This window comes from Sinohyriopsis cumingii, chromosome 19 (assembly GCF_028554795.1).
Source record: "Sinohyriopsis cumingii isolate HCF-2022 chromosome 19, ASM2855479v2, whole genome shotgun sequence".
NCBI classification, from domain to species: Eukaryota; Metazoa; Mollusca; class Bivalvia; order Unionida; family Unionidae; genus Sinohyriopsis; species Sinohyriopsis cumingii.
This window is the reverse complement of record NC_142979.1, coordinates 39,035,871-39,058,084: the sequence shown is the minus strand read 5'-3', so window position 1 is coordinate 39,058,084 and position 22,214 is coordinate 39,035,871. Positions and strand designations below refer to the sequence as shown.

The 22,214-nt window shown below is 34.4% G+C and overlaps 1 protein-coding gene across 2 annotated transcripts in view; it reads right to left on the bottom strand.

Moving 5' to 3' along the window:
* Positions 1-112: 112 nt before the first annotated feature.
* LOC149775530 (SH2B adapter protein 2-like) overlaps positions 113-22,214 on the bottom strand; it is a 106,176-nt gene continuing 84,074 nt past the window's right edge. Inside the window, exons 4-7 of one of the 2 annotated variants that reach the window (XM_089943824.1) lie at positions 20,520-20,572; positions 17,275-17,442; positions 10,478-10,671; positions 113-7,312 (exon numbers count right to left, since the gene is read on the bottom strand). In XM_089943824.1, coding sequence (XP_089799950.1) covers positions 6,866-7,312; positions 10,478-10,671; positions 17,275-17,442; positions 20,520-20,572 — 862 coding nt within the window. In that variant the 3' untranslated portion in view covers positions 113-6,865. The remainder of the gene's footprint in view (positions 7,313-10,477; positions 10,672-17,274; positions 17,443-20,519; positions 20,573-22,214) is intronic. The other variant, XM_089943825.1, reaches the window with a different exon arrangement.

Here is a 22,214-nt window from a genome sequence, read left to right as displayed (position 1 = left end):
CATTCATTATTGACAAGTGTGACGGATAAAAGGAAATATTAAAAAAAATAAGCAACATGAACATGTAATATTTGTGAGTGGCTTTGCTTTCACTACAAATGCTGAACAAAAATCTGGTGCAAGATAATTTATTGTACAACAAATTTACATCATAACAATCTTCATCATGATAAATATTAGCAGACAATCTCATGCAGTAGCTATATGATATCTAACTGCCAAAGTCAAGGTTACCCAAGGAAATGAACATCAATGTCACCTTGGCAACCTAAGCAATTATGGTACTCAGTAATTAATAATACTCGAATACCTTGTACATGCATATAAAAAAAAACAATCAGCAAATAATGAAATGGACAATTACAACTAATAATAAAAATGACAGCAATGTTGATAACCATACTGTGACACAGCATGTTTCACAATATTATGGGTATATTTCTTTGTCTTTGAAGCAATAACCACGTAAGGATAGTCCTTATCACATGCTCATTCATGCATGAAAAAACATTGAAAAAGGTACATTAAAAAAAAAAAATGAGCTGAAATATGCATTTAAACAAGTGAATGTGAAGTCAAGATCATATCGCTAGTGCTTAAAAATGTCACTAGCATAAATTGTGTAAATACCCCCCTCAAATTAGTCTAATTACAGCTCTCTTTACATCTGTAAGAACAGCTCAGATAATATTTTGTGAAACTGGGAAACACTGAAATGGCCATGGTTCTGATTATTATATGAACTAAGTTTGCCTAATTTGTACATTTATCTACTATATTATCAGCAAACAGTTTCATCTTAGCATTACCAACAGTAATTGTACTTGTGTAAATCTTTCAAGGGTGATTGTACAACAAATGATATTTTCTGATGTGGGAATTTACTTGACTGTAGTTTCATTTAACTTTTTTATATCTGGAAATTTTTTATCAATTTTTTGTTGTTTATTTAAAGCTGCATTTCATATCAAAACCTATTTTAACCAGTATATGAGCATGTTTTTGACAGCACCTAATAATGTAAAATGATGGTGATGCCACCAAATCCAACCAGATCACCCAGTTCGCTTTAATATTTTGAACACTCTTATGGTCTAAAAATAGTATTACTTGCATGCTGTGACATATTGGTTTTGATAACAAGACTGGCTTTTCAAAAACTGTAAATATGAACTGCATTCAGAGACCTGTCTTGATTATAATTTGTATTGGGACAACTACATTTATATAGGACAACCAGAATATATGTCAGATGACTGTCTTGATTATTTTTATTGGGACAACTACATTTATAGCAGTAGATTAAAATTTTGGTCAGATAACCGTCTTGATTATTTTTATTGGGACAACTTCATTTATATTGGAAGATTAAAATTTTTTGGTCAGATGACCGTCTTTATTATTTTTATTGGGACAACTACATTTGCATAGGTAGATTAAAATTTTGGTCAGATGACTGTCTTGATTTTTTTATTAGGACAACTACACTTATATTGGAAGATCAAAATTTAGGTCAAATGACTGTCTTTACTTTCATGACGACAACTATGTTTATACAGGTAGACCAGAAATTAGGTCAGATGACTGCCTTATTTTTTGTGTGACAACTACATGTATATTGGAAGACCAGAATTTAGGTCACACAGATATAATCTCTTGTACTGACACCTGGACATTGAACACACACCTCTTTGCAGTTGATTATAGGTAAGAAATCTTCAGTTGTAGAGCCACAATCTTGTCCTTGCTGGTTTGCTCACATCATGATATTAGCGCACCAAAAAAAAAAGTACTGGGAAGCCTTATCTAAATACTGAATCATCTTTCAAGCATTTCAGGTCCCTGCTACAGTACTCCATTTATTGTTGACTATTGTGTGCCTTTTCAAAATATTTTTACTACTAATCATTAGGAAAATACAAAATAATATGTATTTATTTCAATTTTAAATTTTTGCAAAAAACTTAATGCTATTGCAGCATTAATGGTATGGCCAAGTTACAAATACAAGAATATATTTGCAAAAATTATGTTATCTTTCTTGAACAGTATTACTAAACAACTTAAAATGAATTGAAACTGAACTTTTATGACTGAACATGCAAAGTGTTCAAGAGAGGGTGTTAAATCCTAAAGATTATAATTACTTATTAATGCAAGCTAAATTTGGCAGTATCATGTAGAACTCTTACAAATGACACAATCTCAAGTTTCATGACTGTAAATGCATTATTATTTAAAATGTGGATGTGAATGAAGGAAACATTACAACACAGATGCATAACTGAAGATGTACTCAAAATGTAGGCAAGAGAATTAAGCAAGAGGCTCAAGTAAGCCTGGTACTGCACACCTGGTTTTCACAACTTAATAGCTGAACATTATGAAGTATCATACTGAACTTAAAATCATATCAACTGTACCTACTTGTATTTTACCACATCCTGAAAAAAATCTGTAATCTATATAACTGCATAATTAATATGTACGGACTCTTGCTCGTAATCAAAGTCATCCAAGATCTTGATCTTAATCTGTCACACACAAATATAGATAGAGATTGGATACAAAATAGTCTTTTGATCTATACAGGTAAAAATTTCAGCCAAATGGATGCAAGACATCTCATTATTATATGCTAATTTCAAGTATTATACAATATTTCTATGACAATAATAATCTAACCTTAAGGTGGGTCAAGCTCTGACTTGAGTTCTGTCCTCAGAGTAGTAGATACATTATTACATCTTTAATATGTGTAGCTATTGCTATTAATATGTGTATATATTGCTACGAATCAAACTCATCCAACATTTTGATAATATAAGACTAATTGACAAGTCTGATCAGAAATGTAGCTGCTAGATTGCTGACTCCCTCAGCCAATCAAATATAAAGTCACATCAAATAATGCACATGAATCTACTCATAATCCTACTTGACCAAGAGTTTGACAATATAAGCCTGTTAACCAAATTTTATGAAAATCCCCATAAAAAGTATAGTCTCTAGAGACAGAAAAAATGTTATCCCTATATTAGCTGCAAGACCACCTCATCAATGTAAGCATAGGTTTCATTAAAATAATAATAATCAATCAACATTTTGATGACATGAGCCTACTTATCAAGTCTGATTAATCTTGAGGTCATAAATACAGTCTCTCAAGTGGTAAGAAACTAATTCACTCATAAGCAAGGCCATTTCATTAATATCCATAGATCTTGCTCATAAACAATAAACAAAAAACATGATACTGGACAAAGATTGTTCAGAGGTTTGCCTTCCAGAGTGTTAATAAGCACAGCTTATCATCAGTTATGCCTTCTGGAGAGTTAATAAGCACAGCCTATCATCAGAGTTATGTCTTCTAGAGTGTTAATAAGTACAGCTTATCAGTTATGCCTTCTGGAGAGTTAATAAGCACATCCTATCATCAGGTATGCTTCCAGAGTGTTAATAAGCACAGCTTATCATCAGTTATGCCTTCTGGAGAGTTAATGAGCACAGCCTATCATCAGAGTTATGTCTTCTAGAGAGTTAATAAGCACAGCTTATCATCAGAGTTATACCTTCCAGAGTGTTAATAAGCACAGCCTATCTTCAGTTATGCCTTCCAGAGAGTTAATAAGCACAGCCATTTATCAGTTATGCCTTCTGGATAAACACAGCCTGTATAAATAGGTAGAAAAGAAGGCAATGAACTAAATAATGTGCTACTAAAGCAAATAGCATTACTACATCTATTAACTACCAAGTTATTTCATCTACCCAATCTTATGCAATTTGATTTGCTTACTTATTATTTTTAAAAACATTAGATAAATTCAAAATTTAAAGGTGATGCAATATATTCAGTTTAATTTTCCTGTATTTCCTAAAATAAATCCAACAGATTTTGGGGAAAAATTATTGACTCTGTCAAGAAATTAAAGGAATTTTCAAGGATAATACTACTTCAAAATTCACAAGTTTTTCATGGCAACTCCTCAAGTTCATGGATGTTATACAGCTGTATGAACCAAGGATTAGACATATGTTCTCAAGATTGTCAACAAGCAATTGTTAATGGACAGATAACTCTAGAGGGTTAGAAAGCAACTGTTAATGGGCAGATAACTCATGAGGATTAACAAGCAACTGTTAACACATTAACCCCTAGCAACGACTTAACGGGGCAGGAGGTAGTAGCCTACTGCCGAGCTCTGTAGCATCATGGTCATGCATGATACACTAAAGTGGGTGGTATTATAGAAAGGTAGACAGATGTAGCTCTACAATGATACCAAATAATCTGGAATATCTAGTTGCACTACAAAATACAGATAAAAAACCTCATTTTTTGGACCCGACTTTTTTCTACCCAAAATTTGCCCGTGATTGGAATTCGATTTTGTGTCCAGATTTTAGACTTTTTGGTCTCAGAACTAAGGCAAACCAGTATGAACTGCAAACAGATAGATGCGCCTTTGCAAAAAGTAGGATAAGATGGGCATTTGGAATAAAGAGTGGTCTCCATACAAAAATAATGGCTCCATTTAGCAAAAAAAAAAGAAAGAAAAAAAAAAGAACTCCAACTTTTACCCTTCTGTTCATGCGCGAGTCAAATAGCCAATGAAAAATGATGTTTCTAACACAACTAGGCTGTATGTTATTGAAAGATCACTGTGGATTTGGTGTTTTCAAATCTATTCAGAAATAGCTTTCAAAATGTGTTTCCGAGTCGATTTTCAGGCGAAAATGAAAAAAGCTCCAGGGGTTAATGTGTTAATAGGCAGATACCTCTAGAAGGTGCAGATAACTCTAGAAGGTCAAAAGGCAATTGTTAATGGGCACATGCTGCATAACAGATGCCACATGATGGATTCAGGGCCATACCATAATCTCGCATGGCTTTGCATTCAGCTAAGCTGAAAATCATTCATGCTCCCCACATCATCCACCAATTAAAAATGTATTATCCAACAGTCCAGTTTTTAAATGAACTTTGTACATAAATATATCACTGTGTAGAAAACACAAATGTAGAGCAGAATCTTATGTTGTTTAGCACATAACCTATCAGAAAGGTGATTAGTACAAGACCAATCAGTAAAGATATTAGCGAAGGAGATCTGGTACTGTCAGCAGTAAGAATACAAGACCTATCAGACCTAAAGATTCAAGTACAAAACTTACCAATAAAGATATAAGTATGAGACCTATCAGTCAGTCTTTAGTGTAAGACCTGACAGTCAGTCTACAAGTACAAGAATTGTCAGTCTATAGGTAAGAGACTACCAGTCAGTCTATATGTATGAGACCTGTCAATCAGTCTATGAGATCTATCAGTCAATCTAAAGGTATTAGACCTGTCAGGCAGTCTTTCAGTATAAGACCTATCAGGCAGTCTATAAGTATGAGACCTATCAGTCAGTATATAGGTATGAGACCTATCAGTCAGTCTTTCAGTATGAGACCTGTCAGTCAGTCTATATCTATGAGACCTGTCAGTCTGTCTGTAAGTATGAGACCTGTCAGTCAGTCTATAAGTATGAGACCTATCAGTCAGTCTATAGGTATGAGACCTATCAGTCAGACTATTCAATCTAATTTAGTCTAAAGATACTTACAAACAGACTGATTTAATAGAAATAGAAAGCTGAATGACATTGGAACAAAATTGTATGGATTAGAAGTATATCTGTACCCACTCCAACCAAATCTGCTACAAAATCTTCCTACACTAATAAAAACATAGAGAATAAACTCTAACAAAAGTTCTATATGACACAAAATATCACAGACTTTTCTCTTAGATAAACTATTTCAAACCAGCTATTCAAATGGATATGAAACATCATTAATAACCCAAACTTCAGATTTTAAATAGCTCATGATTATAACGCTGTACCTTCTGAAAATGTTACCATAACACTCAGGCTGCATGACAATTACTATAACATATCAATAACAACCAATCTTCATAGTCATTACTGCATCATACCATTAACAATCCACACCAGTTCTTAAATAACTCTTAATTTAAACACTTTATCTTCTAAAAATGTAACCATAACAATCAGACCTTCATGGTTGTTACTAAGACATGACCTGTAACTGTTGTATTTGATGGACCCATTAAATACCAGTTAAATGCACAATGTTGAGCTAACACAAAAGACTAGCAGCTAGATTACTGAAAAGGATGACCATCAAGATGATAATTGAGCACTTGTCATTGGACCAGCCATGTGGACTGAAATCTTAGCTTGTTTTCCAGTCCAAGCTGCAATAATGAAGACCCTGAAAGATGCAATTCATTACATTTTGTAAAATCCTATTTAGCTTTTCATTATGTTTTATTTATATTATTATGGGATATCACTAAATATTGCAGAGTATATTAAAATTTCATTCATAATTTACAATTAAAATAACCTCCTTTTCTCTATTTTCTAATAATAGCTTTTTCCATATTCAGTCTAGATAAAACTGCCTGACTTAGTTGAACATTATCACAATAAAAATACTTACGGCCATTAAACATCATTTCAATTCATATATTCTGATTGCTTCTGAATATAATATACCTATATATATTAAATAAAAAGGCCTCTGTATATCTTTATTTCTTTATCATACAAGTTTACCTATGCAACCAGAATATGCCACAGAACACTGTCATTCATTAAAGTTAGGTTAGTGCAAATATGATTATAAATGTATACAGAAGAGAAATGTTATGTTTTTCAAAAGAGACCTGTAATTCACTCAAACTATAAACAAAGATACTCAGGACAGATCGGCATCTAACTGTAACTCTAATCTCCATAGTCATGGAGATGAACTCTGACTCATATATGTGTCCTCGGTGATGAAGATATTATACAAATGAATAATGATTTTCAATAGCACGTCCATGTAAACCTTGCTGACTTCCTTGACCTTGCTCTCGCATCACATTTTCAATGGATTCTGTTCTAGCTCTTACTGACCCACTTATCACAACAATATCACGATTTTCTATATTTTGGTGGCCAGTGGAATGACCCTGACCTTGTCCTGGACTGTGGTGACCTTGACCTCTTGACACAAGATTTGGATGTGAGTTTGATCTTTCTTCAAAACTGAGCCTTGGTGATCCCTGAAGTTGTGGAGTAGACTGTATGTCCATAGATACAACATAGTCTGTGAGGGTCACATCAGATGAACCTCCCGATTCCAGAGGAATGGGGTGGGTACGGAAATGCTCCAACATGTCAAAAATTGAATTAAACCACAAATGCTGTACTCTACATTGTCCATCATTATTAATCGTCATACGAAGGTGCTAAAAGAAAAGAAATAAATATTATATGTGTGACTAAGGTATAACAGCTATGAATGATGCATCTATTTCTATTCTCTAATCAAAAGCATTACCCTGCCTTTTCAAACATCATTTATCCATACTGACCAGCATCTCAAGATTTTATCATATTTGAAATCTATAATATAAAGATTTTAATGGCAGAGTAGTCCCTTGCTTTAACAAACAATTGTATGTCCATATGAATCATTCATTATAATAAGGTATTCATTTTAACAAAGTATTCTCTCAATGAGAAAATCTTTCTAATGAACATTACCCATAAAACAACCAAATTCAAAGTTCTCTTATTTTCTGCTATGGTTGGGCCAATGGTTATTATTATTCACACAAACTTTAAACCAGACATAAGCAGAACATCTGATCTAGAAGTCACTAAATGTAAGTCCATAAACAACTTTAAGCATTTTGTTTGATATAGAAAACGTTTTTTTAACTAATTTAAAGAACATAAACACAAGTGTTATGTTTTGACATTTTATAAAAAGTATTATCAAATTCTTACATTGCAAATTTAAATGAGGATGAATTGTTGTAATTTTACTCTGTTTAGACTGTAATAAACAAGTACCATATTTTCCGGCCTTTAAGTTGATACTTTTTTTTACTTGAAAGTCAGGTCTTTGTCTTATATTCTGAATTGACTTATATATGGATTATGTCATTGTAACTGCATCAACTTATATAGGGATTATGGTACCCAGTATGCTATTAAAATTGCTCTATAATCGGCATAATGGAAAACAGGTCACATAGAAGTACAAGTTCTTGCTAAATTACTATGTCAATAAAATCTTATGAACTAATATGACTGTGTCTATATTTATAAGTTTTGTCATTATTTAGTTTGCATTCTGTGTTTATTTTCTTATTTCTCAAATATGAAATAAAAGAAAACAATTAATGGTAAAAAAATTCAACGGGCTGCATAGCACACTTATGGTCTATACTCTACAGTGTACTGTACTAATTCAAAGCATACTGTTTGTTCTTAAAAGAGATATGAAATAATTTTGTTTTATTCATCCTTTTTAACCATTCCTCCTGATCACGTTTTAGCAACTGGTCCATTGATATTTGATTTTCCAGTATACTGTTGGACACACATGAGTGATTGTCGGCATAGCTTTTTCATTGATCTGATTGATCCTACAAAGGGATGTAATCCATATTAACTCCAGCATTCTATGATTATTCATAAAATACCATAGATTATGCTTTCTACTGAATCCCATAAATCATGTGTTTATAACTGTATCTGACAAAGTTTCTCAAATAAATATGGTTTAAACTAAACTAAAATCAGATTTATAGATGAAGTATTCATGGATCATCAATGATCCATTTTTAGTTTTGCATTTCAGTTTAAAGCAAATTGTAATGTCAACATGTCATCTATATTCATTCTTAACCAGCTGCCATTTCGGTGTCTGTCTTTGATTATACCAGTAGTTGATAAATTGGTCTTTGGTTTCCAACAACAATCAAAGCCAGTTGCTGCAATTGTTTAAACCCTGATATTGGCTTTGGCTACCGATACTAGTTACCATATTGCCAGTACCCCATTGTTCTTTATCATTATTCTGCATCAATTATGCTACCCATTTTTAATATCAAGTGGATTAAGAACCACAGGAAATGATGCCCACTCCCTTCTCTGGATGTAAATAATGAATTCAGCCATGGGCATTGTTTTCATTGCTACAGTACTGGCACATTTTATTGAGTTAGGTATGTTTTGATCAATCTCTTCAGTCACAATCATTCATATAAATATCCCCATACAAATCATACAACTTATCTCACAATGCCTCTCGTCAAATCACGCAAGTCTTACGCAGTGGCTTTTAAGTTGGAAGTTGTAAAGTACATGGAACAGAAAGGTGGGAATATGGCTGCTCACAGGAAATACAGTGTACGTGAATAATGTGTCTGGGATTGGCGTAAAGCTAAGGTTGCATTATGCGCTACAAAAAAAACCACAAAGAATGCAAATCGTGGCTGCAAAGCAAGATGGATTAATACTGAGGATAAATAAGAATATGTCTTGACACAACGCGCTGCGTGTCGTGGAATAAACTCTGTTGATCTCAGACTCAAGGCAAAAGAAATCACAACTGAATTAGGAATTGAAAGTTTCAGTGGAAGTGTGTCATGGTGTTTTAGGTTCATGCAATGAAGAGTACTTAGTACAAGACAATGCACTACTATGGCACAGAAACTGCCAGTAGATTTTCTAGAAAAATTTACCAATTTCCATGAGTACGTCCAAGACAAGATTAAGACTGACAATTTGGAAAAGACCGCCATTTTTCATTCCGATATGGAAGACAAAGACTTTGAGGGATTTTCAGATATTGGAGATGATTAAGTGAACTCTTATTCATTATTTTCTTAATTAAAATGTGGAACAGTTCTACTAAGGTAATAAAATGAATTACAACATCGATGTACTTTCAATTATAATTGACATGTTAAATAATATGTATTATAAAACTGTTCATTTGAGTAAATTTGATACTGCATTTCACATAAAAGTTTAATAAAAAGTATTTTTATTTATTTTTTGTTTGTAACTTTTCTGCTTTTTTTGTCTTAATTTTCTTCAAATTTCTGATTTCCCTATGGGTATCCTCATTTCCCTATTGTTAGCCTCACTAAGTTTATCTCATCTGTTGAATCTTGCACTCAAGACTGGTTTCAACTGGAATAATCAGGTTAAAGCTTTAGACCTTTAATTAACATGTACATAGCATGCACAGCCATGTGGCTCTTGTTGCAATGGATATCACAATTAAAACAAGCATAATATAGCAGTGCCTAGTACAGGAGTAAAATCACAAGCATGTTAGCATCAGTGATTTAATTTCACAATTGCCTGTAATATGGAATATCATACAGTGATACCATTAATATTCATGAAACCATAAGTTACTAGTATAAAATATGAAGCCATGTTATTGACCTGGCCTCATCTTATACTCTGAATTGATTTATATATGGACGAAGGATGGAAAATTAAAAAAATTAGTGAATTCGACTAATACTCCGCATCGACTTATGGGCCAGACAATACAGTAATAATGGAAACATCTCTCTTCAATTGGACTGTTAAATTAAACCAACCTTTGCTCTCCCTTGGAAGTTAAATGTTAGAACATATTCCCCTTTCCTTGTTTCACTCTGCCGAACAAGGAACACACCATGCCCTGCAGGTCCTGACTGCAGAACAAGATGGGCAGCCTCAAGTCGACCCAGTGTGCCATGGAACCATGGATATTCATGAAGAAGCTGGTCAATCTGCGGCTCATCTTGATGATCTGAAATATAAAAAAAAGCATTTTTTAAATTCTAAGAACTTGATGTGTCATAATCACTTAAAGCAAAAATAAAATTTTGTAACAGCACCAGAGTTTGGGCCTTCATTTCACTCTTCTCCTACTTGAATCTTATATTAGCCTGGGTTGTTGTTGATGTAGGTTTTAACGCAATTTTTCAGCACACGATAGGCTATACATGGCGGCCAGTATTAATGGTGGAGGAAGAACCCATGAAATCCACGGAAAGAACCACCGACCCTTGATAAGCTACTGTCAAGCTTTCTCACATACCCACATTGGCTGAATCCGAGACTCAAACCCATGCAGACAGAGGTGAGATGGCAGTGATCCGTAACGGAGAGAGCGTTAGACCACTTGGCCACTCAGGGCCACATATTAGCCTGGGTAAATATCACACAAATTGACCTTTAGTAAAGAACCATGCATTCAGTCTTCTCCTGCTTGAATCTTATATTAGACTGGGTAAATATCACACAAATTAACCTTTAGTAAAGAACCACGAATTCACTCTTCTCCTACTTGAATCTTATACAGTAAAACCTGGATTGAGAGACCACTGCTATGAGACCATCTGTTTTGAGAGACCAGAATCTCCATGCAAAGATTTATTGATTACACAGTGTTATGTCCTGTTTGGTGAGACCACCTGTCTTGTGAGACCATTATTTTCTGGCAGATGGGGTGGCCTTTCACTGTATTAGCATAGGTAAATATCACACAAATTAACTTTTATTAAAAGTACTATGCATTCACTCTTCTCCTACTTGAATCTTATATTAGCCTGGGTAAACATCACACAAATTAACCTTAAGTAAAGTAACATGCATTCACTCTGTCCAACAGTCACAACAAGGCACTGAAATTCTGGGTCTGGGAAAACATAAAGAAAGAAAAGACTACAACATTAACCCCTTTGTTTACGAATAAACAAATAGCAAATCTGGGACCATGTTCAGCAAACAGTTTACATCATACATTATTATATTATGTCATTCCGAATTTCTTGAAAATTTATTTTGTCCAATCTTAAAAAGAATTGCCGATTTATAGTGCTCTCAGCAGAGATTCAGGATGAAAAGTCTTGGACTCATCAAATCTGGGACTGGTGGGTCCCCGTCTATTTCTTAGAGTCTCTGGCATAAACTTGCAAGACCTTAACTTTCAAAAGGAATTAAAGGAAAACGAAAAATGACACAATCATTTTATTACATATCTGGATTAAATTCTCAGCCTGATAAGATCAGGTTAAAAAGAAAATACTTTTTTGGCACATTACTTGCTGGACAGTAATTCAATATTTTTTGACCAGGTAGTTGTGGCTTCCTCTTATACTCTGAATCAACTTGTATGTCATTCAAATCACTTTAAATAAACTTTTTTTCAAGGTACAAAAAATAAATGTGACAATGTTTTTTATTATCATTTTGGGGAAGAGATTGTATCTGAAAAATATAGGACATGACACTGAGATGGATTTTAATATAATTGCAAGAATGTAAATATTTAAATTTATGTACATCAGATGTAATTACACTACAGCAACATGTACAGGTAAAATATGTTGTTTAAATTTGATTACATATATGTACAATAGAATAGACAAGTTAGAAAATGAATAACACTGACAAAGACAGGTATTCCATTGCATTTTTCTTCTTGTACCTCGTGATTAAAATAAAATACACTCCAATATGAGAAAGTGAGACTTCCATCCTTCTTCATGCTATTTTGTACCTTACTGCTCCAGTTTAGTTGAATTCTTTGTCAAAAAGTCAAAACAGTAATAAAATAGTAAATGGTAACTATAAAATAACATACTATACTCCTTCAGTTTCTAAGATATATAATTTATATTTAAATATTTACATTTATATTCAATAAAGACTCCATTAAGTTTAACTGGGTTCCTCCAGACTGAACAAAAAGAAATTCCATACTTTTCCAAAACTTTTCCAGGGCTACTTTACAAAACTCAAGGACCACAATATCTATGAAATTAAACTGTTTATCAATCATAATTGTGTTTTTTAAACAAGTTTTTAATCAGTGCTCAGCGCTATATGAAATTAGCAGTTATCAATTTTTTTTAACTCCACTGTTAGAAACTCCATGGCTTTTCCAAAACTTTGCATGGTTATGAAAAATTCCATGTCTTTTCAAGATCCTTAAAATTATGTTTTGAAATTCCAAAACTTTTCCAGCCTTCCGGTAACCATGGCTACCCAGGGTTAAAAACCAAGAATAATCATTCAGAATACTGTTTTTTTCTTTGCAAGTACAATGACTGCTCCATTCCTCACAAATAATATTACCCATTATTTGTAAGTGCACATACACTCCCTGTAGTTAGGGGGCATTTGGTTTGATCTTTGCTCATGCTAGTTGTTACTTTGAATTGCGTATTTTGTTTTAAAATACCATGCTGCACTAAACCATTTGCAAACTAGTTTTTCCAAAAAATAGTTTCTTTACTTTTTCCTGTTCTGTGACTTAACAAGTGTATGCATGTCATTCTGGTTATCAAAATCTTCAAGAACAGGATGTTCCATTCTTTTAATACATGTATTCAAGTGAAATAATTTTGTGTTACATTACCTACTTGTGTTGCTGTGCAATAAAACACCAAACATCATAAAATAATAACTAAAACCTATTTATACCCCCTCTGCCTCAGTGATAGTTCCAGATTACATGGTGTTATTTTCAGAATGCAGAGATCTCAGGTCAAACTCCATCACTATATGATTCAGACCTGCCAACCCTGATGAGTCCATCTCAGAAAGGCAGTTGATTCTTTTCCGTAAGATTGACCAGTTTTCAGTAAGGTGTAACAAAATATCAATAACTGCTATTGCAAAGCTGCAAAACGTAATTAAAAGTTCAACACATGGGTGATAAACATTATGTCATACAAAAAAATTGGCATGTGATGTCCAATAAACATAATTGTGTCCTTTCCCTCCAGCTTTTATTCACAAGAATCTGAATACTCCTTTTTATTCTTCTGTGTTGATTATTAACACTTTTCTAGAAGCTTATTTTCCCTTTCGTCTTAAGGTGGTGCTCTACAATTTCATATTTTGCATAGGGTTACAATTTTAAAGAGAATTTCCCTGGGTTTCCTTACTGGTTATACTGGTTACTTAAAAAAGACATTGTATATCTTAGGTATTGTTCAAAGAAGCTTAAATTCCCTTTATTTTGGTGTATAATTGATGGGTGTAATATGGGTTATAGAGTATACAGCTTGGCCTTACTCCAGATGTGCATCTTTCAAAAACTGCTAGCTCCACTTGGTCATTTTCACTTCCTGGACTTCAGATGTAAATTGTTAAAAAAAAGAGCCAATAACTTTTTTTTACATTTTATATATGTAGTAATTCATCCATTGCACTTTCAAAAGCTGGTATGGTCTAATTGGGCAAAATTCATTTTCTCTGTTTTAATAGGTGCTAAAGATAGTGTACTTTAGACTAAAAATTCAGGCTGATTTTTTTACCATAAGGAAGCAGTCATTTTAGTTACCATCTTGTACACATTAGATCATATACAATTTCCGTAAGTACAATATCCAAAGAAATGTCTGCCACATTACATCAAAGCATTGAGGTGTGCCATCATTCTGTCCACTGTGCATGTTTCCAATGCAAACAACTTCAATTTACATACGTCACTCTCTCAAAAGTACATAATAACTGCTAAGCGCCACCTAAACATGCATAGCCTTCTGGACACCATTTTAAAAATTCTATAATCAAAAGTTTGATCAGGCAGACGCTTCGCATGAACAAACAGGTGCAGTTAAAAGCATTGAATCAAATAAAGGAGGTGGAATAAAAGAAAAATTAAAAGGCACAAAAATCCTACAAACTTAAAATCTAGTGACCTCAGTCGTATGTTGGGTGAACTCACTTCATTTGATCAACTGAACACTGTTATAAATGTTCTTATGTATGTAACATAAACTACCGTAAATTAATCGACTCTTTCATAACTGTGATCAAACATAGCATGGTGACCAAGGGAAATGAATACTTTGTAAAATAAACAGCTTGATTTCACAGATACGGACCATTGTGGGCAAGCAAGTTTCAGAGAATTCTTGAACTGGCACTTAGAGTTATCTTCAAAGATGATAAGAAGTTTGATTATTACTTGCAATGAAATCATGGCATCAATATTTTATTAATTGAAAAATACAGAACTGGAGTTTTGCCATAGACAATAGTCTCACAAAATAAATGTCGTGTGTTTTTGAAAAGAAAGTCACAAAGAAAAACAAAATATACAGGTAACTATTCAAAAAGATGGCCAAGATAGGCTGATTGTTTGTAATGCTTGAAGAAAGATATGCCATATTCAGCAAAGTGTACAAGTTTTGTGTATGAATACACAAATGACCATCAGTTATGCAGTATTGGCTGCAACTACAACTGTTCTGTAGTAATGACAACAGAAGGTGACTGTAACTGTTATGTAGTACTGACAATTAACAGTGACTATAACTGTTATGTGGTACTGAGAATTAACTGTGACTCTAACAGTTATGTAGTATTGAGAACTGACAGTGACTATAACTGTTATGTAGTATTGAGAATTGACAGTGACTATAACTGTTATGTAGTATTGAGAATTTTCTGTGATAACTGTTATGGAGTACTGAGAATTTTCTGCGACTATAACTGTTATGTAGTATTGAGAATCGACAGTGACTATAACTGTTATGTAGTATTGAGAATTTTCTGTGACCATTAACTGTTATGTAGTATTGAGAATTGACAGTGACTATAACTGTTATGTAGTACTGAGAATTGACAGTGACTATAACTGTTATGTAGTATTGAGAATTGACAGTGATTATAACTGTTTTGAAGTATTGAGAATTGACTGACTGTAACTGTTATGTAGTACTGAGAACTGGCTGTGACCACAACTGTTATGCAGTATTTAGAATTGACTGTGTGTGTGTGTGTGTGTGTGTGTGGGTGTGATTTGGATTTTTAACATAGCTTTAAAAAATTTTCAGTCATATTGCTAAGATGTCTGCAGTGTGACAGTTTATAGTGATGTCTAGCACTGGGGCATCATGCCGCAGACAAGTAGCATGATGTCCCACCCAGTCACATTATCCTGACACCAGGCCGACCAGTCCTAACACTAATCTCTTAATGCTGAGCGCCAAGCAAGGCAGCTGTTAGTACCATTTCTGTAAGTCTTTGGTATGACTTGGCCGGGGATCAAACCCACAACCTCCCACATACGAGGCAGACACTCTAACCACTAGACTGTCTCGTAAAAAGGTGTCCTAATGGCACACAGCTATTGGGTCATGTTCTTTATGCAGAGGATTTATTTAATCAATATTCTGCCTTTAAAGCTCTGCAATTCCATTATACTGTCATGTCCAACATTTTTATTGAAGTGTTCCTGGAGCAGTATTGATGGAATCTCCAGTTTTCATATTCTCTAGACTTCCAAATTTATTAAAGAGCTTGACAGATCATCAGATCCTTGTGGAAGTTAGGTAGCATCTTTAAATAACTCTTCATTTGGCTTCCAGCTGGTATTACCACTGGGGCCAGCAGAGTGGCTGCTCTTTTTGAGGGCTGGATCCAACAGGTTTTTCACAACTTATGTTAGGATTGTTACTGTTGCAGTATTGTAATGCCCACTGGTTTCTTCCTCTCTCTCTCTGGTCCAGTTCTGGCAAGCAGTGATCATTTTTTTTTTATTTGGAACAATCTCACACTGACTACTTGCATCAACTACATCAATCTAAAGTTGTGTGACTGCTAGAATAGGTATGTATGGCATCAAGCCTGTAAACTTGATTTAGACCAGTGGTCACAGAATGTCTGTACGGAGGAACTTGTTGAAGGCTTACTTTCACCAGCCAAGTCACATTCACATACTAGGTAGGAGATGCTGGATGCATTAAGAGTTGCTGTGGTGCCAGGGACGCTCAGGTCTTTCTTACATTTTACCCAGTGTATTTCCTTCTCTGTCTGGAGCAGAAGTGGTCATTACCCTGGTTATCTGCACATAAGATTTTCTCCTTACATGTCACTCCCATGTCCAACTGACCACATCTGGAGCAAACTGGATTCCTCTTTGTCATCTTTGTGTTGGCAAGTCTACATTTCAGGCCCTATCACTTACTGTCAATCACAATATTTTAGTAAGTATTTCACATAGTTCATTTAGCAAATTCATGACTTGACAAAATTGTTGGAGGTATTTTTAGTGGTTTTATGCTAAATGGCATGATTTGCTGCTGAATTCTTTTGGATGTTAAAAATATTATGGACAAAACATCACATTTTTTGTTAAAAACAACCTATATGGTCCATTTAGACACTTTGTTACCATAGCATGGTACTAATAAAATGGTTGGAACTAATATGTAATCCCAGCCCCAGAACCTTCATTCAGAATGTCTGCATTTATAAGAGATGGAATATGGTCTTTACGTTACAAAACTTTAACATGAATAATTACAAATTCACTGAATTTGCTATTTTGTTTGCTAAAATTATGTGATTGACAGTATCTGTCATGCAAAAATTCCACCAAAATCATTACCATATCTTGGACTGGCAAAGTCGCCCACTGGCGGGTTGACTGGCAAGTGAGATGTAACAGCCCCACTTAGGTTGGGTGAGTGACCACTGGGCCGTGGTGGTATTTCTGGGGGATTACTTCCCAGGCTCCCTTGTGAGGAACTCCGCTGCTGGGCTAATGAAGGAGAGTCTGAAGCATTGATAATAATTAATTAATTAATTACTAATATAATAATTAATCATGCACAACCTAGCAGTCATTAAAAGCTAAAATGGTGCTTATGTGAATCATTATGTATTTATGTATGTATGCATGCATGCATGTATGTGTGTGTGTGTGTGCATGCATGCATGTGTGTGTCTATGCATGTATGTGTGTATGTATGTATGTATGTATGTATGTATGTAGCAGGTAATGGAAAAGATGGGAGATGGATAATATTCAATAATGAAAAGACATTTGTACTAAACAATGCTCAAGAACTAAATGTAAAATAATTACCTCTGCAAATGAGGAACAACATACTGTTTACAACAGCCAAAAGTGACAGACATTGAGTGATGACAGAAAGAATGAATGCAGTCTTCAACTGGATCAATAGTGGAATTAATTTGTCAATCTACCAACACATCAACCATTAAATCAGTCTGCTTTGTTGTACAATTAGATATATTTTGTTTTAGTTTTGATAAATTTTGATCTTAAAGCTTGTAAAATTTATACCGAGGTAACTTTATGGATCACAATGACATTGGGCCAATTGCTACAATATAAATACTTGGCTCTAAATTTCTATTTTGACTTAAACCACAAGCTCGCTGTAAACAGTTACAGAAAAGCCTCATTAAGTTCTTACCTTTCTTTCTTGATAAAGTTACTGATGACTAAAAATATTTGCATCCGAACCAAAACTTGTTCCTGAGGTTTCATGACCATGGAGTCAGGAGTGAATGTGAAAACTAGTTTTCGTTGCCTGATATCTGACGGTTTTGTAATCTGACTTCTTACATGAAGATTTTTGTTCTTTCTCTTACAGTCAAGTCAGCACAATCTTCAAACAGTAGTGAAGTCAGAGTGACAACCTGTTTGAAAAGTATTAAAACTTTTCAAGACAGATTTGTACAAAAAGACAAGGATCAACAAGATCGCAATCTCTTCAGGTGCCAACCTGAAAAACAAACCTAAAACAACCACCTCTAAATATTCTCCAAATGTAATGCGAGTGAATTTTGGTTTTGACAACTGATATCACAATAAAGGGCTAGCAAACCACTTGAATCAAATTACCAGAGAATATCTCTGCAGAATGCTATGAATTTACTATTTTTGTGGGTACTGATATTTATGGGTACCATTTGATGTGCTTACTAAATTTTGTAGATTTTATGGTTGCTAAAAACCACAAATTTGACCCCCTCCCATACATGCCGATCCCTGGTGTGGAAAAAGTGTAATCCAGGTGGACAAAAAGTGTAATCCAAGCAGAAAAAGAATAATCCACATATAACATAATAAAATTCAATGAGCATTATGTACAAAATGATTTGTTTACCCCTTCTGGTCTTTTAACATCAGTTATGGCTACAAATTTTCATATATAGCACTTTGAGCTTTAAAAAGCAACAGTCTCTCATACTGCATTTCAAAACACTTTGTACCAGCTGAGATTATGAATGTTTTGCACACCAGCAGTGAACCAAGTGCTGGGTTACAGAACCTGGATCTGAATTCAGTTTTATTTTTGTTAACAATACTGAAAAATCTCTTATAGTCAGCATCAGAATGGTCAAGAACCAATATTCCTTTCATAACCTGACAATGATGAGCAAATATTTATCTTCCAGGTATTGTTCTTTTAGCTGGGAAATAAGGTGCCATTGCACATCAACTCTGTCCACATGAAGTACATTGTCAGGTAGAATGCCAACTTGACTTCAGCAGCTCTCTTTCTAATTTATCAGCAGCCTTTATTGCAGCAAGGTGCATAATATGACAGGGACAACCAGATATGTACAATGATGGAGACATTTTTCAAAATATAGAATGCAACTCCTTTATGAACTCCAGTCATCACTGATGCATTATAAACTGAATACCCCGTACAGTTCTGCTGTTAATTCGGGTAATGAAAAAAGAGCACTCTGACTTTGCCCTTTTCATTGTCAATGTCTCTTATACAGACTGGTTACAACTTTTTGTCATCATAATCACTGCTCCTGTCTGTTACAATACTAAATGACCTCATTTTCATGGCTTCTGCAATTTTAAGCAAATTATCTTCTGCTAAACACTTAACAATATTAGATGATTTTGTTCTTGCAGATGCATATTTTTCTGCAATTTTGGAATCAGGAAACATCCATTAAAACAAAGGACCAACATAGTCTTCTACCTTCTACTGCTAGGGGTTGTCCATGTTCTAATAAGAACTTGGTAAATAACACCTCTGCATTTATTAGTTCTGCTTTAAAAAAGAAGTTACAAGAAACCTTAGTACTGGAGTTAGTAAAATGAGCTAATTCAAGGTTTCTTTGTTTTACCATCATGACCAATATTAAAATCCTTTCCACATAGCCTGCAATGGGCATGAAGCTGCCCTAGAATAGAACGCTGTATTGTGTAATTCATGTATTCATCTTTGAATCGGTGTTTCGTCTTTTTCTAATCCATCTGTGAAATTATTTGAAAAACATTTTTGCTCTAACACATGCATCTACTAGAATAAATCTGATTTGACTTTTAGCACCAAATACCTACAGACTGGTTCTGTATCAGATATGAATTATAACAAAGAATCTGCAAGCAAAGATTAAAAATTAGAAAACCAGTCTGTTCTCTCCTAACTAAGCCAAACAGCTGCTATAAAACAGAAACCAAGGTCAAAAGTTCGAAAGTAAAACCAGCAAGTTTCTTGGAAATAGGGCAGCTGCTATAAATAGAACATAATACTGTTATGAAAGTGCATACAAGGATATTGACAAGCGTACTCAAATGTCGTAGTTACATAGAAGCCATCTTTTCTTGAATAAAGTCAGAAAGATTAATGGGATGTTAATAAAAACAACAAAACAAATTAATTCTTTTGGGATGGGGACATACCAAAAGTGTGTAATCTGAATACATTTACGTGTAAGGTGTAATTTAGTGAAATAAAGCGTAATGATTATGCCAAAAGCGTAATGGTTGGCATGTATGCCCTCCTATTATAAAAATTATCAGTACCTCAACAGGTTTGTATATAACTGAAAATAATGAAATTGACATACCTATTTTGTTCCTTTCTACAGATCCAGATGGTGCTGTGGGCAGCCTGGGTCTCCTGAAAGAAGAAAGCAATGGTTACAATAACAAAGGTTCTTTGGAACTTTGTGCCTGATTTGTGAATGACTCTTACCATCACATGCCATGATTGTGCAGAATACTTATGGCTGATGGGCAGTGACTTTGTGTCTCAGTCATTTAAAACAACTGTTCAAAATATCTCACAGCCAATGTGGGCATGTGAGAAAGCTTGCCAGTAGCTTCTCGTGGGTCGGTGGTTCTTTCCGGGGTTTTCCGGGTTCTTCCTCCACCATTAATACTGGCCGCCATGTATAGCCCTATCGTGCTGAAAAATGGCGTTAAACCCCACAACAACAACAACAAAATATCTCAGGAATCTGCATTGAAACAAGGTGACATATATAACAGCAACTTCAGTGTCTTTGGTATCCTACATCATTTTCACTAAACACTGGCTATGGTTAATTAGAAACAAAACTTCCTTCTATAGGATCATCCTGATAAATATGCTCAATCTGGGGTGAGACTTGGCTTCCAATTTTGCTGTAAGCAATGATTTCTGAAAACAAACATAGCACACACAATACACCAAATACATGCCAACCCCCCAACCCCACAAGAGGTATAAGCATAATTATCACTATTATAAGTGGCAAAAAAGTGTAATTTGGACATAATAAGCATAATCTATATATTACATGCCATAATTACAGCATGTATGAAAAAGATACATTTTTATGACTAACCTGGTACTGTAGCTAGTCAAAATTCTAGTCACAAAGGGCAAAATCCATATAGATTAGAACCAGAATACAAATACAATATATACTGAAAAACTGTTTATATTCAGCACTCACTTCAACTAGTCTACATGTGTAACTTTCACTGAATGATCATGAGCTGGAATTCTGCAATGATCATTGTCAGGTGTTCAGAGTGCTGTATTACATTACTCTCAATGATCATTGTCAGGTGTTCAGAGTGCTGTAATACATTACTCTTAATGATCATGGTCAGGTGCTCAGAGTGCTGTAATACATTACTCTCAATGATCATGGTCAGGTGCTCAGAGTGCTGTAATACATTACTCTCAATGATCATGGTCAGGTGCTCAGAGTGCTGTATTACATTACTCTCAATGATCATGGTCAGGTGCTCAGAGTGCTGTAATACATTACTCTCATGGATCATGGTCACATGTTCAGAGTGCTGTAATACATTACTCTCAATGATCATGGTCAGGTGCTCAGAGTGCTGTAATACATTACTCTCAATGATCATGGTCAGGTGCTCAGAGTGCTGTAATACATTACTCTCATGGATCATGGTCACATGTTCAGAGTGCTGTAATACATTACTCTCAATGATCATGGTCAGGTGCTCAGAGTGCTGTAATACATTACTCTCAATGATCATGGTCAGGTGCTCAGAGTGCTGTAATACATTACTCTCAATGATCATGGTCAGGTGCTCAGAGTGCTGTAATACATTACTCTCAATGATCATGGTCAGGTGCTCAGAGTGCTGTAATACATTACTCTCAATGATTATGGTCAGGTGCTCAGAGTGCTGTATTACATTACTCTCATTTCTTCTTTTAAAGTTTGTAATGCAGTGTTGATTTATCACTTTTTCTGATCTGACATGCTTTGAAGTTTGAAAAAATCCATCTACTCTAA